Source organism: Chiloscyllium plagiosum, chromosome 3 (genome assembly GCF_004010195.1).
Source record: "Chiloscyllium plagiosum isolate BGI_BamShark_2017 chromosome 3, ASM401019v2, whole genome shotgun sequence".
Taxonomy (NCBI): domain Eukaryota; kingdom Metazoa; phylum Chordata; class Chondrichthyes; order Orectolobiformes; family Hemiscylliidae; genus Chiloscyllium; species Chiloscyllium plagiosum.
Genome location: NC_057712.1, coordinates 3,322,771 through 3,339,864, shown reverse-complemented (window position 1 = coordinate 3,339,864; position 17,094 = coordinate 3,322,771). Strand labels below are relative to the sequence as shown.

The 17,094-nt window shown below is 37.4% G+C and overlaps 1 protein-coding gene across 8 annotated transcripts in view; it reads right to left on the bottom strand.

Moving 5' to 3' along the window:
- agbl5 (AGBL carboxypeptidase 5) overlaps positions 1–17,094 on the bottom strand; it is a 131,745-nt gene that overhangs the window by 44,342 nt on the left and 70,309 nt on the right. For 5 of the 8 annotated variants that reach the window (XM_043676271.1, XM_043676225.1, XM_043676214.1 and 2 more), the window contains 2 exons: positions 12,955–13,161; positions 12,434–12,463 (listed from right to left, as the gene is read on the bottom strand). The exons of 1 other annotated variant lie outside the window; for it this stretch is intronic. In XM_043676271.1, the coding sequence (XP_043532206.1) occupies positions 12,434–12,463; positions 12,955–13,161 (237 nt within the window). Of the gene's footprint in view, positions 1–9,987; positions 12,089–12,433; positions 12,464–12,954; positions 13,162–17,094 lie in introns of those variants that run through there. 2 more of the 8 variants (XM_043676282.1, XM_043676235.1) reach the window with 2 other exon arrangements.

Sequence of the window (17,094 nt, the reverse complement as noted above, 5' to 3'; positions counted from 1 at the left end):
TCACTGTATTCTAACAGATGAAAGGTTTAACAGACAATCAATTTTTTAATGTATAATTTCAGTTACATCACACTGTAAATTTTTGCTATAAATTCTGCATTAGGATTGAGCCCTCCACTACCACCTGATGAAGGGAGCAACACTCCGAAAGCTAGTGTGCTTCCAATTAAACCTGTTGGACTATAACCTGGTGTAGTGTGATTTTTAACTTTGTACATCCCAGTCTAACACCGGCATCTCCAAATCAACATCACTATACACTGACTCCACCATAGGCCTCTTCTGTGTCATCAAAAGATGGCAACCAGAGATGTGTCATTGCTCCCACCCATTTTACCATTTTCCTTGCAAATAATATTGTAACTGACTATAGACAGACTCACCAAAGTGTATGCATGGTAATAATAGTCACACAAACTCTTCAACTTCAACCTGATGAAGATCACAACCAAAGCAACACTACTTCTCTGACAAATCTACAGCATGATGATGATACTCAAGTTAACGTTCACTTTGAAGAACTATGACCGATAGTTGCCATATTCACTCAAACCTATGTGGCTTTACCAGGGAGACCCTCAGTGGCAACTGCCGATCTTGTAAGATGAGGGTTAATGATGTAGTGACCATGGCAATATCTGCTACATGTATGGTTAAGTGTTAGAAAACGTCCCTCATCTTGTATCTTGACAGCTATCATTAAAAAAAAAATACATTAATGAAGACAGTCAATGTGTTTTGCTCAGCCACAGGCAAATTATGTATTTGATTTTGAGAATTACATTGAGACCTGACACCAAACACAATTGTTTATCAGGCAGTGGTTCTCTCCACATTTCTCTACCAAGTTAAGCTTGGACTGACAGATGCAATATCAGAGCCCTCGAAACACTTTATCAATACTATGTTAGAAGGTCTTGCAAATCAAGGGAGGATAAAAGAACACATACAAGCAGCCAAGAAGCAGATATGCTGAATAGAAAGGCAATGATAATTTCTCATCACCTGAAATGGAGCGGACGCAATCAGAATGCCTAATCTCAATAGAATGCCCAAACAGGTGATCTACTCAAAATTTTGTCATACAGTCCATTCACAAGGAGGCTAAAGGGAATGTTTTAAAGACCGCTGTCAAGCTGCCCTGAAGGTCTATACTATGGATGTCAACATATGGAAAAAGGGTATGAGTGAAGACTGAATTAGGGCTTGACATTCAAAACAGCTGTCAAAACATTCCAATTAGTAAGAGTAGCCCTGAAACTGAACCATGAAAGACTGACAGAAAGAGGAAGTGGGTGCAAGGGCCAACAATCCATCACAACTTCTGCCAGCTGACAAATCTGTCCACTTTTTGGGACAGCCTACAAGGTTAAGAAAAGGTTTATAAGCCACCTACAAATTTACAAACTTCGCCACTATCCTTTCCACCCTGCTATCTACAAGAAAGAATTATCCTCAGCAGAAGAGATTTCTGATAGAAGCTGATGAGTAGCTTTCACCTCTACAGTTTCTCTTTTCTTCCCTCACATTGAGATGGTCATATTCATTATCGCGCCATTCACACCTTTTCAAAACACATCTTTTGTTTATTCGCTTATCCCATTATCACTCCTTTTAGCCGATATCATGAAATTATTTTGCTACTTTTTGACATTTCCTTTTATTGTTTTTGTCACCTCTCTTTCACTTGTTCAAAACCTATTACATATCTAACTTCTCCCAGCTCTGTTAAATTGTCCCTTACCTGAAATGTTAACTCTATTTCTCGAGATACATGCTGGCCAATGTGCTAAATATTTCCAGCATTTTACGCTTTTAGATCTGCTGAATCTGCAGTACTCTGTTTCTGTAGTTGTATTTTGTCTAATTTAGTTATCAATGTTGAAACATAACACAGTATGAAAAAAGGGAACAATGCAAGAGAAAATTTTTTTTTCAAAAACATATAAATAAAGTTTATTTACCAAAAACACACATTAGAAGTAATTTCACAAACTTCACATGAATGGCAAAAAGATAGCAAGAACATTCAAATTACACAAGAAAGTAATTGGCATGTCTCCTACTCACAGTAAAACATTAAGACTTTTCTCAGATATAACAAATTTATCAAGTGAAAACAAGAGGATAAATTACGAATCGCAACAAACAAATTTAATGCTTTCCAACATTTCCCTGACTCTGTTTATTTATAATGTAATTCTATCATTGAATTTCTGCCCCTTTCTACTACAGGGGCAGATTTATATAATTTTTGTTATTTTATTAAGTGGTCATATTTTCTTCATTTTGTTGTATATGTTGAGTGTTATTTTATGTTTCTCATTTTTTGAATCGTTCTCAAGTTCTCCTGCGCCAGAAACAGTTTTTCAATTTCATCCCTGTACTCCCTACCAACCCTCCAAGCAGCAGAATTCATTTTCTGGAATATTTATAAACACAGGGGATAAAGCATTAATTTTGTTTAGTCTTTGTTGCACTGTTGCCATTGTATATAATTGTATGTAAACAGCTAAACTAATAAGCAAATCAGCAGAACATAAAATCCCTTTCAATGTTAAATATTAATGTTGATCACTTTACAAAATCTGTGTAAAAATTATTTAATAAAAGCATTTAATACTCTTTACATCCATCTTTAACACATCTCTGGCTCCTTCTGTAGAGTCAGATATATAATGGAAAAACTTGGTTTGCGTAAAAAATTCCATTAATGTAAAATGGTTAAGACATTTTAGAACTAAAGACTGTTCCAATTCTAGCTGAACTATCAGAGGGTAGGTATGAATTGCAACCAAACATTTATTAAAGGAAAAAATGCTGGAAATAATCAGCAGGTTTGACAGCATCTGTGGGCACAAATAAAATTATAGCTTTTTGATCTATGACCTTACGGTAGAATTAGAAAAGGTTCTTCTCTCCAAAGATGCTTCCTACCTACTGGTATTGCTAGTGCTTTCAATTTTTCTTTCAGGATTCATAATAATTCGCTTTTGCACTTCTTCCATGAGGGTTGGGATTGTGTAAAGGTTTAATGCCTCATTTTCCTTTCTGCTGTCACTGGTCACTTACATTGCTGTACTGGGATAATGCTACTTTTGCGCTCTCAAATCTGAGAATACTACATGGAAGAAAGGAAAGAAGAAGAAAAAAAATTTGGAACACCAAAATAGTGTAGAAACTACAAAAACTACACCCCACTGCATGAATGCCATTCTCAAAATTTCACAGTGAAATTAATAGCAAAAAATTAAAGCAGCAAAAAAAAATGCCAACATGAAGACATTTGTTTCAACTAACGTATATAGACTGTTGTTTCTGAAATGTTTATAATTTATGCAATTCTCAGTGTTACAAATAAAATCACTGCTTTAGGGCTGCTCAGGTTTCTTCCTGAATATGGATAATTCTGAAATCTGGCATATTTAGAGGTAAATTGCAATATTTAGAAGGTCATCCACACAAACACCAAAACTTTAACAGAAATTAATTAGAAAGGAACAAAAACTAACTCAATATTATGAAATTCACACAATTTGCCAAATTAAATCCATGTAAATTAGTAAATCAGATAAACAAAACAGCAGCTGAGCTAGTACCAAGCACTAAAAAGGAATAGGCCTGTTGAGTAAAACACCCACCTGGCTATCAAATATTTTTGAAAATGATTTGTAAAATTGTATCTTTTATACTACAGAGTCAGGAGTACAACTTTTCAAATGAACTTTCCACATTTTTTGAACGATCCTGCCAAAGGATCAGTTGAAGCATAGACCATCAAAAAAAGAGTTATTTTAAATAAACCATTTAAGTTATTTCAGCCTGAAGTAGATAATGTAGAAATTAATGGATAGTTCAAGTCAAACTATTGAATTGTTTTTCCATTTGTTAATAAAGGCAAAATCAAATCCTAAATGAAACAATTTACATGTACAATCTTCCATCAGATAAATTATACAACTATCCACTGCTGCACAAAAATCTGATCTGTTTTGGTACTGGTCCCAGTTTTCATTTATTCTCAGCACTTAGGATTGATTTCATTTTCATAAATAATGCTTTTGGTCACATCACCAAAACAAAAATGGCCAAACATACCAAGAAAATTGGCAACTAACTGATAAATATTATCATAAAAGTATCAATGATATGGAGCAAAAACATATAGTTAAAGCTTGCCTGTATAATATATTCAAATGTGAGTGGACTTGTACATGCATTGGAATTGTGACGATGCTACTCCTTTGACAAGGTTATTCTATCCTTGGTGTTTGTTTCTCCTCCCCCCCACCTCCCGAGAGGGATCATAAACACAGAGGTTCCGATGTGTCTGGTTCGTATGGGCTTTAGGGCCAATTTGATTATAGCCAACACATACTGCCTCAGAAAAATGGCTTTCAAGTTTTTTAAAAATACTTGTACAATGAAAGGAGAGTGGCCAGTTTGCCCAACTCAGCTTTTCTCTTGTTTGTTTTGGTTTTCAAAAGTCTGGCTGTTTTGCAGCTGCTGATCGAGTCTTAGCTAGAGACCCAGAGAAGCTGCTGGACCAAAAGAAGCAGCTCCATGCTGATCCTCTCTCTCTCTTGGACATCTCTCCTGTGAGACCCTGTATTTGATTTTACCTTTTTTGCCAAGGGGGTGTTTATGGGGATTTGCAAGTATTTGAAACAGCATCATTAAGTTGTGAGAGTCAATTGGGTTTTCAGATAAGTTATGTTATTCTATATTCTGTTTTCTTTTGTTTATGTATAATTAAATTGCTTTGATTAAAACCAAGTGGTTGGTCCAGCTGCATCACTCTTGGTACATACACTTCTCACCTGCTTAAAACAACTAGAAAATTTAGTGCCTGGGCTAGCTTCTTGAAATGTTTTGAGGGGGTCTGGCCTGGTCATATTAGATTGGAGGCTCTTTGTGGGATTCGTTCTATAGTTCCAAATTGAGATGAGTGTTGTTGGAGTCAAAGGCAGCGTGTGGCAGGTGTCGGTGTCTTTGCTTTGGGTGTTGAATTTGGTTGGTTTAAACAGTGCTGGTGTAGTAATGGCTCTTTCAGTCACTAAGAATTTTCTGGGGGTGGAAAGTGACTTTGGGGGCTTTACAAAAGATGAACAAGGAAAAACTGCTGGAATTGGCAGTCAAGCTGGAGTTGGAGCTGCCTCCTTCCGTGAAGAAAGGAGAGATAATTACAGCAATAGCTCAGCATTTAAATTTGCTGTAAACACCGTCAGAATCTTTCAAGATGGTGAAAATTCAATTAAGAATAAAACAGCTTGAGTTAGAGGCAAAAGGAAAAGAGAAAAAATGAAACTGTTTGAATTATGATTAAAAGCATGAAGAAAGAGAAAAAGAATAAAAGGTCCAAGCAGAACAAAAAAAAACTAAGGACAGAATAACCTTGTTAAAGGAGCACAACATCACAGAGGTAATGGTTTGCTGTTGCGAGGGTGGGGGGTGTCGGAAATTTACAGGGACAATTTCAATAAGAAAAACATATGCTTGAAAGTTCAGAATGGAGAATTAATTCAATTCTGGTCAAAATCCTAAATAAGATAATTTCTCCAAAATGTTCATGAGCTACCCAGTAGCAGTACTAAATTACTGCCAAATACACATGCATCATAATGGTGAAGAAACGCTAAAATTCTATTCAAAAGTATTTCTACGATCTTCAGTATGGATCTACCCCGCACTGGAGGGAGATATAGTTTATGATGTGCAATCAGTATTTGTTGATTCAGTTCCATTTCTGCTGCAGCTACTGAAACAAATTTTGGGAATACCAAAACTATTAATATAATTTCTTCCATTCATCATTTTTATTTGGACAAAAGAAACATATTAATCCTGATTATTTCAATTCAGTCCATTTACTGTTCTAGCCTACTGTTCAGTCAAATGACAACCACTAACACATGACAAATTTTCAATGCCAATGTTAAAATTCAGAGGTCATGAACATGGTCCCGTTCTTCACTTTTCCATTCAAAGTGCAAACAATTGCTTAGAAATGTGATTAGTTATTTGTCAACAAAACAAGCAGCACAAAGTAATACAAATGTAAAGTGCAATGTGACAAAAGATAAGAACGTACTCTTCCTATAACCTCCTAACCGAATGAGACAAACTGAATAAATTTGATTATTATTTCATGCCAAGATAAAAGTAACTGTCTTGACTCCTATAGTTCAACACTGAAATTGTTATTGGACTGTTAGCATCAGCATCAAACAATAACTGATTCCCCAGCCAAACGTATATAAGTAAGTATTGAAATGTTTTTATTGAAGTGACAATTTTTATACAGAGTACATTTCACAACTGCCTTCCACTTCCTTGCTTTACAGGTTTTTCCAATGCTATAATGCAATGTAAGGCATACGCATTTAGTATCACAACACAATATCTTATAGAAGATTACGTCAGTGAACCAAATACTTTTTGTTCAAAATCTTTGAAAAAGCCTAATCAAACAAAAGTGCGATATGTGATCTGAAAGGATTAAACAGGTGAGAATGGGGCTTCTTTCAAAAAACTTTGTACCAAATCCAAGGTATAAGAACACAGCAAAGTACATGAACAACAAAATACTCTGCTGTCCAATTTAGCTGGTTAATCGCAAGAATCAAAAAAATTACATCAAGCATTTTCTCTTCATGCCAAGCAAAAGTAGAAGCACACGAATATGGCCCCTGGAATTTAGCCAACCTTTAACTAGGCCGATGAAGGAACTCTCAGACAACTTTGCTAATCATAATTAATTCATAATAAATAAGTCTTATTCATAAATCAATTAGACCGTGCTCAATATTTTGTTTGGAAAACGTAATTTCAAACATTAATTATATTTGCTTACAGGTTCCAGTCACATTAACCTGAAACTTTGATGACAACCTTTTCTCAATTCATGACACCATCGCCACAGTGTAAAATGACAATTAAATGAAAATGATTCAACTGTCTTTGGCATAAGTATTTACATTTCCGGCTTGTTATAAAATCATAAGCTGTTATTGATTGCTGATTTTAAATGTCCTTTCACCCTTAATTGATTTGGTTTGCTCATTCCAAAAGAAAAAGGACGGTTTTTGTTCAATCTATTCCATTTTAGGGTAAATTCTACTTCGAAAAAAAAGTAATTAATTTTTTTGGATACTCCCAGATTCCATAGTCGTCTTCATTTAACGATTCAAATAAATTTATAGTAAGCTGGCACTAAGAAACAGTTTTTTCAACTCTGGGTTCACTCAGGTGATCTAGAACTAAAAAATAACTTAACAGCAATCACTCATCCATCACTATGCTATTGTAACTAAAGTTTTAGACTCTTATTGATGTAGTATTTCCACAATTATAGCATACTGACCATATTAAATAGTGTAAATCTTTACTGCCTTGTCCTAAACAATCTCTTTTGCCACCTTGGACCTCCAAGTAAGGATGGTACTTGGCATAAGGAATTCATTTCTACGCTATACCAGGTGCATTTAAGCTTGATTTTACAAATACATCAAATTAAATTCATAAGGTTTTCAATATGATTATGTAACTGACACAGCTCAACTGTTTCTTGGTTCGTAAATACTGGATAAGTAAATAGCCTAACTGCCTAATGAAACTTAAGTTAGAGAAAGGGAAGATTTATCAGTCATACATTATAATAATGAGACTACATTAGTCATGTTTGAAATACGAAGTGAAGTAATTCTGGCGTTTGTAATGTGCTAATCATGTTGCTGGGTTCCTGATTATGCATCACATTAAATTAACAATGAATTAATCTTTCATTATATGTTCTTTCCCATTTTATAATATTCTATCAATCAAGGAGGCTGATGGAAATTATACAAGGGCACTTGAGCTGATCAGTCATATGCTGCTGCTTTTTGAAGATTTTATTGCTGAAGCATGCAAATATAACATGTGAAGTAATCTTTTCTTTACTGTTTGTACATTACTTTCAAATTTGAAGGCTTTAAAAATTAAGCTTCAAAAAGTACAATGTGAATTTGATTTAAAATCTAAATGAAAAGTTAATTCTGGCCAGATTATTTTATAGCTGAAAATGTGTTGCTGGAAAAGCGCAGCAGGTCAGGCAGCATCCAAGGAGCAGGAGAATCGACGTTTCGGGCATAAACCCTTCTTCTTCTCCTTGGATGCTGCCTGACCTGCTGCGCTTTTCCAGCAACACATTTTCAGCTCTGATCTCCAGCATCTGCAGTCCTCACTTTCTCCTCGCAGATTATTTTATAGCTTTACTAACACTGAACAAAAAATAATTAATGCAAATACATGACTTTTTGACTTACATACTTCTAAATAGTTCTCACGTGTCCAAGATAGTACCAGTGACCAATTCCCAAGCAACCCTCATTGCCCAAATGATCCACATAACAAAGGCCAGAAATAAACCAACTTTCCATTTACCCATCAAATGTTGTGGGCAGCTCCTGGTGTTTCATGATCTCATCCCTAAGCAGTTCATAGCCAAGTGTGTTTGAAGTATATTCACTACTGTAGTGCAAATAAATGTGACAACCAATTTGTATAAAGTAGTATAACTGATCACACACAAGCCACCAGAACTGCTTCACTGGTTAAGGGATAGTTGTTGATGAGGAAATGGGGAGAAATCAATTGCTCTTCGAAAACATTACAGCAGCTTTAAAGTTCATTAGAGAAGACAAACACATTCTTTAACCTCTTTTCCAAATGTCAGCAAAACATTCCTCGGATGCTGCCTGACCTCCTGTGCTTTTCCAGCACCACTCTAATCTTGACTCTGGTTTCCAGCATCTGCAGTCCTTGTTTTTACCTATTTCACTAAAGTGTCAGCCCAGATAAAGTGCTTTTGTGCTATTGTGAAGATTGAACCCACAGCCTTCTGACTCAGAGGCAACAAGTCTACCACAGAGCCCGAGGCAAAGTAGATGAAATTGAATCAAACCCATGTGCTTTAACACATTGCACGACTCACAATTGTGTAAGGATGAGAGGTGGAATGATAGGCTACCATTTTGATTTTCCTGGTGGCTATAATAAGCAACCGACTATAACATATTAGAATGTTCCCAATTGTGCAGCAGTGACTGAATGCCAGGCACACCCCCACAGAACAGGAGAGAAAATTAGGCTTGAGCTTTCTCACCAGACTACTCCAATTAGCTTTCAATTGGCTTTTCCATAGAAGTCTAAATGGCCATCTAAAAGTAGACAGTCCACCACTGTGCTCAACCAGTTGTCATACAACTCAAAAGAAAATCTTAACACTTGATATGGTTTTTCTTATGCAAGTGGTCTATTGCCTCTAAAATTATAGACTAGTATAGAGATTGAAAGGGTGTGCAGTTTCAGTTGCCAAACTTGAAAAAGGGAAATTAAAAACTACTTATTTGCAAAACTTGCATATGGTTTCCCACTTTCATGAATTGGCATTCTACAGCATAAAAGGACATAATTTAGTTCATTGTGGCCTTTGTCATCACTGCCACATCCCTATATCATTTTAACACTTTTCAAGTATTGAGCAACTTTCCTTTTAGAGTACCTTTGCTTTTGTACTCTTTGAAGTTTTGAATTCTATATTTGTTTTTAAAGTGTTTGTATCTTAACTAAAGTCATACTGCTTCCTCCTTTCTGAATTTTAACCTTATTCCCAAAATATATTGCATCTTGCTCCACATACAAATTTCACCTGACATATCTACCTGCTGAATCTACTGAACTGTCTACATCCATTTGAAATATTCACGATCAATTAGATTAGATTAGATTACTTACAGTGTGGAAACAGGCCCTTCGGCCCAAAAGTCCACACCGACCCACCGAAGCGCAACCCACCCATACTCACTCCCCTACATTTACCCCTTCACCTAACATTACGGGCAATTTAGCATGGCCAATTCACCTAACCTGCACATCTTTGGACTGTGGGAGGAAACCGGAGCAAACCCACGCAGACACAGGGAGAATGTGCAAACTCAACACAGTCAGTCGCCTGAGGCGGGAATTGAACCCAGGTCTCTGGCGCTGTGAGGCAGCAGTGCTAACCACTGTGCCACCGCGCAGCCCACTTCCATTTTTGACAGCAACACACATTTAGACTTGCCATACCATAGTCTGAATCCTTTTTGGAGACAGGAAGATTAAGGAGAGAGTGAGATAAAAGTAGAGAGAAAGGGAGAAATGCAATTGAGAGGAACCTCAATTATCCGAAAGACATGGGCGGGGAGTATTTTGTTCTGATAATTGAATGCCAGATAACATAGTAAGTCAAACACCAGGACCTTGCGATCTTGTTCGGATAATCTGAAATTCGGTTAATCAAAAGCTTACACACTACCAATGTCAGCTTGACTGGTCTGTAGCCACTTAGTTTATCCCTTTTGAAATAAAGGAATTACATTGGAAACCCTCTAAATCCTTGCTCACAACTTCCATATCTAAGAATGCTAGAAAGAAAATTAAAGAATTCGACAATGACTGTCATGAAATCATCCTGAGACTAAACTTTCACCAACCTACATAGCTACATTGGACTATATTCTTGTATCGTTTTAATAGTAACAAATTATGGTGTATTTAAGCAGACTACCAGTGATGTACAAAAGAATGAATTTTTTTTCCACTCATTTCTCCAAATATGACTGATTCCTTCTCATTAGGCTCCAAGACCCTTCTATAAGTAGGGGGGGGCAAAGGCCAAGTATACAAAGACCATCAACAACATTTATTTTGATACCAATAACTTCCTGTCTCATTGCAGTGGCTTTCCCTTGCAGATAGGGTTTCGTTTCCATTTAGTCATCCTCACAGAGCCATGAACTAAAATGCAAACTTTAATGAATATAATAAGCAACTATATGCTGCTCCAACATGTTCTGCCACGTGAACACCACCTCAAATACTTTAAAGGTCACATCTAAGCAGAGATATTATCAATGATAATCCAGTGGAATGGTGGCACACATTAATCAATATTTACAACTGGGAAACATGGCAAAACAGAAATCAATCTGGCACTACTGATAAAGTGTGACTTCAAAAATTATCATCTATGTATTCAATCAGTAATTAAAGACAAGAAATGGTGGGGTCAGTAAGACAGATGTCAGAAAGGCCCCAGCTTTTGTCCTTGGTCAATGCTAAATTGGTTATACTGATTTGAGTTGATAGAAGGCATGACAATGGACCTCAACTTTCTAATGCCAAAAACATGGTACCCTGATGGAAATGTGGATGAATACTGGCACAGGGTCAGATCATAGCTCTGACATAAGAGTCTTAGGACTCTTATGTCACATATAGAACATGACAATGGATAGAGATACAAGGCGAATAACACTACCAGTTATGGAACTGTTTCAAGGACATGATTGAAGGAAACAGAAACAACAATCATTGATGAGAACATTAACACTTGGATTTGGTAGATGGTGTGTCTAGGAGTTTAAACTTACTAACTTTTTTATGTCAATCATACACTCTGTAGGTGGAATTTTATTGGACCTGAGGGATGAGATAAGAATCAGATCAAGCAGCAGTGGGTTGGAGTGCCTGATACCCTATTGCCACCAAGGGAGTCCGTCAGTGATGAGAACATGACTTCCCTTTCCAGAGGCCAACTCTGTCCACTTTTGACCAATTCGAGGCCCCATTCCTTTGCCCTTTGGCAGTTTTTTTTGGTGGGGGAGGGGTTTCTCCTGATCAGGCACTGCAGGCTACAAAAGGATTCTGTGGCAACTCACTCTGTCCTTCCAAGCCCCACCTCCCCCTTACCAGTGCTCATTTGACTGACACCAGAAATGCCCAAAGCTTCATATATTGTTCCTGTATACAGTATTTATCACTGTATTGTTCAGTTACTTGCAGTCCCATCAATGGCAATTGCTCCCAGCAGTCCAGCTGGGACTGAAGAGCTGCTGGCCTTTTGATTAATTTGCAACTCTTAGAAGCAGGATCTTGCTCTTTAAAGGGACAGGATAATAACAGAATTGCCTCCAAGATGGGCCTGAAGTTCAACTGGGGCTTACCAATATGGTTTAGAGGGGGTTGGCCCAGCACTCCAGTCCAACGTTAGGGCCACCTCCACCTGAAAAAATCCAGGTGGTGATAAGTCAATCATTAGGGCAAGAATTGTTCATAAGGAAACGGATATAAAAAACATGCAACTTAATGCCGGCAAATAAATCTGCTGTAATTTTCTGTCTTGATTAAATGCTCTAATTCTAATGTAATCTAATTCCTGATAATATTGAAACCTGTAAGCAAATTATTATGCTCTCATTGGGTAAAATTAAATTTTCAACACTTAGGCGTATTTGAAGAAAAATTACAACTACTTTCAAAGCTTTTCTGATTTGGTTCATTGAAACAGAAATTAATGCATGCAAAATCACTAAAGAAGAACAATTTCTTTTACAGGGTGATATATTACCTCTTTCGCTTATGTTTGTTTGTTGGAATTCTGTCAATAATGAAAAACACAATAGTTACTTTTATGGAATATTGTTCTCAATTAGTGTTAATGATCCAAAACGAAAAACTGAGAGATAAGTTTAGTACTGTACTTCATGACTGAATTGTTTTATCACCAGGTTGTGAAGCTGAATGATAATTAAATGTTATACTAGGAAACACTCATAACAATGGAAATCATCTTGGCCTCTCTCTTTTGGAATAGTTCTTTTCACAATGAAAAGATCAAGTTATTTATTTTCTTTTGGTTAGCCAAATTTTTTCCTCAGCTCTGATTTTCCCTCTTTTGTTGGCTACTGATGTCATATGAAGATCCCAAAATGCTGTTTCTTTCACCCAGAAACCCCAGAGAAGATAGGCTGGGGTGAAGCAAAGGTGAAAAGTGTTTGCTTAAGGCTTTGCTCAATAAGTTTGGCTTGGACATGGATTTTAGAGATGGATAAAACTTGGAAATGCTTGAAGTTTCGATTGCATACAAACCTGCAACTTTGAAGGAGGTTGGAAGAGAGCAAGGCCTTAAGTGGGAAGGCTGGACTTGGGATGGGTCTTTAGAGAAGTTGAGGGAGACAGATGTAGGACACTGCATGTACCGATGGGCTGGAGAGCTATGCTGAATGCTGGGACTGTTGACTGCTGCTGCTCGCAATACAGCCTGTTGCTGTCGACGCTTCTCCTGTGCTTTAGTTTCTATATAATCAAAACACAAAGGCTTCAAAATTAACGAACTAAGAAATTTCATACACAAGTTCAACCTGAAACAATTGTGTAATATTTACTTCATTTATCTGAGTAGACAGTGCTTGCCACAAATAAGCCTTCTGTTTCTCTCCAGAAATGTATTAATTTAGATAATTATTTTGCCTGGCTTTCAAGTTGAAAGGTTTCACAAATTATCATAAAAACACTTGAATTACTCAACTGTCATAACCTCTAACTTAGTCTGTTTGTTGCATATTTCTGACAACCTTTTGGTAAGACACTAATTGTTACACATATAAACTATTCTTGAGGATGACAAGCTGATTGAAGGATATTGTGGATGATGGAATCAGAGAATGTTGGAGAAACTCAGCAGGTCTGGCAGCATCTGTGGAGAGAGAAACAGTTAATGTTTGAAACTAGTATGACTTCTTCAGAACTGCAGTATGACTCTTTTTAAGAAGGTACCAAAATAAAGCTGTACTTAAACCTGCATCTGAAGGATTCCAGAGTATGATACTCAAAATCAGATCAGGAGGAAACAAATAAATACAATGCAAACAGCCATAAATGTCCTTCAAAGAAACCAATTTATAGTCTTTGATTTTTTTTTATGTTGGTATTAGATGTTTAGCTTCAGAATAAAACTGAGTGTCAATGATCTCTTCTTCACTCCACAAAAAGATGTTTTTCTCTAGTTTTCTCACACAGGATGATTACAATACTAAAAATCCTGAGCTGTCAATTAAGACTCTGCCACTTATATATTAGCTTGACATCCATGTTTAAACTACTCATAATCAATAGCATGAATGCTTTGAAACCAGTTGCAATGCAAGTACTTCCAGAAGTGCTGAGTTTCCCCAGCAATTTCTGTTTTTGCTGCAGTGTAGACAATTTTATTTCATAAACAGAATTGACGTTACTGAATTAGTAGCTTGTTAATCATAACAGAAAAACAAAAAATTGTTCTCCCAGTGATTCTGAAGAAGGATAAACTGAGCTAGCTCCGTTTTAGTCTATTTTCTCCACGTCGCATTGCATGAAATGGACATATATCGTTGCTCTTTGGAATCCATGGTAATTGTGCAAAAACAATTTTCTTTAAACAGACAATACACAGACTAGCAAGAAGGTTTACTTATCTGTACTTGGTTAAGAAACAGAATAATTTCCGTAAATTTTCACTCACAATCTACATTCAACCACACAACACCAGGTTATATTCCAACAGGTTTAATTGGAAGCACTAGCTTTCGGAGCGCCATTCCTTCAATCACCTGATGAAGGAGCAGCGCTCCGAAAGCTAGTGCTTCCAATTAAACTTGTTGGACTATAACCTGGTGTTGTGTGATTTTTAACTTTGTACACCCCAGTCCAACACCGGTATCTCCACATCATGCATTCAACCAAGTACTGTACCTTAAATGACGAGATCTTTCCTTCCTGCTTTCCAAAAATAACTAGGATCAGGCCCAGTCTCTTCCCAAGAACTGGCAAATTTCTGCTTTATCTCAGACACATTGACATATCATGGAAGTAACAACTTGAAAGCAGGAAATATGAGAACGAAATCATTTTGATATTTATTCAAAGTGACACAAGTCAAACTGTTTGATTTGAGCAGCCATTAACTGGGAAGCAAGCACCACCTGGAATTGCTTCAAAACTGAAATTCCCACTTGACATTGTTAGAGACTGTACTCCTACAGTAACAACCAATTTATAACAAACATGTTTATAACATGGCTTACTTGCTTGCTAGAAATAACAAATAATATATTCATAGGTACATGTGTTCTTTACTCAGGAGCTTATCAGTATCTTTCTAGTATTCACTGAAGGGATGTGGACATTTATTATAGTCCTGACCTTTACTAGTCATGGAGATGGAGAGCAGACGACGATATGGGAAAGTTTTAATTGGGGAAGGGGGAACTACAATGCTATTAGGCAGGTACTGTGGAGCATAAATTGGGAACAGATATTCTCAGGGAAATGCACAACACAAATGTGGACATTGTTTAGGGAGCACTTGCTCCCTAAGTTTTGAAGAGCAAGGGGTGCTTTAATTGTATATGATCATGTTTGTTTCCTTGTGTGTAAATAACCCTAGTTATTTAGGGGCTCTAAATTCTGAAGAATAGTCATATTGGACTCAATGTTAACTCTGATTCCAGCTGTTTATGCTGCTAGACCTGCTGAGTTACTCTGGCACTTCAGATTTTATGTTAGAAATTTAGGGAAAATTTTGTAACAACTTAGTCTACACAAATATATTGTTGGCGAATAAAGGAGCAGTGAATTTGTTCTGACACTGAATTGTCCTTTTATAACTTTTTCATCATGTGTTGTCAGTCATGTCTGGAAAAAGATCTACACTAGACTAAGTCCTTAACTGTCACTTGGTAGTACAGACTTGAATATTGTTCAAAGATCGGATGTTGCTGGAGCTCATCATTGCTGTAATTAACACATTTAGACCTGACCTCCAGGTCAGGTGGAATTTGAAAACTAAGACCTTCTGGCCCAGATATAGGGGCATTGCCACTGTGCCATGACACCCTTTCTTGAAGCTTATAGACTTACCATAAGCAGGAAAAGACATGAGATCGTGAGATGAATACGTTTCAAACAATTACAACAACTTCTACTCCGCTTGACTCTGGCTAAGACATTGCCATGGAGATAGCAACATGTTAGCTTACCACCACATTCTAAACGATGATAAGTGACAGGCAATAGAACATAGAACAGTACAGCACTGCACAAGCCCTTCAGCCCTCGATTTTGTATCGACCTTTTATCCTGCTCTTAAGATCAAATTAACCTCTGGGCCCTTCAATTTACTATCATCCATGTGCCTATCCAAGAGTCGCTTTAATGTCCCTAGTGTATCTGACTCTGTTACCACCGCTGGAAGTGCAATCCATGCACCTACCACTCTGTGTAAAGAACCTACCTCTGACATCTCCTCTAAACCTTCCAACAATCACCTTAAAATTATGCCCCCTCGTGACAGAAAATTCCGTCCTGGGAAAAAGTCTCTGGCTATCTACTCTATGCCTCTCACGCCTCTATCAAGGAGGAGAAAGTGAGGACTGCAGATGCTGGTGATCAGAGTCGAAAGTGTGTTGCTGTGAAAGCACAGCAGGTCAGGCAGCATCCGAGGAGCAGGAGAACCGATGTTTCGGGCAAAAGCCTTTCATGAGGAATGTCTGATGAAGGGCTTTTGCCTGAAATGTCGATTCTCCTGCTCCTCGGGTGCTGCCTGACCTGCTGTGCTTTCCCAGCAACACATTCTCAACTCACACCTCTACCAAGTCACCTCTCATCCTTCTTCGCTCCAATGAGAAAAGCATTTGCTCCCTGAACCTTCCTTCATAAGACAATCCCTCCAGTCCAGGCAGCATCCTGATAAATCTCCTCTGCACCCTCTCTAAAAGGAAAGATGTGGAAGCTATAATGAGGCGACCAGAACTGAACACAAACATTTTAAGTGTGGTCTAATCAGGGCTTTACAGAGCTGCAGCATAACTTTGTGGCTCTTAAACTCAATCCCACTGCTAATGAAAGCCAACACACCATACACCTTCTTATCAACTTGGTGGCAACTTTGAGGAATCTATGGATGTAGACCCCAACATCCCTCTGTTCCCCAACACTGCCAAGAATCCTCTGCATTCAAATTTGAGCTTCCAAAATGAATCACTTCACACTTTTCCAGGTTGAACTCCATCTGCTACCTTTCAGCCCAGTTCTACATCCTGTCAGTGTCCCGTTACAACCTACAACAGCCCTCTACACTGTCCACAACTCTGCCAACATTCATGTCATTGGCAAACTTAATAACCCACCCTTCCACTTTCTCATCCAAATCATTTATAAAAATCACAAAGAGCAGAGGTGCCAGAACTGAAC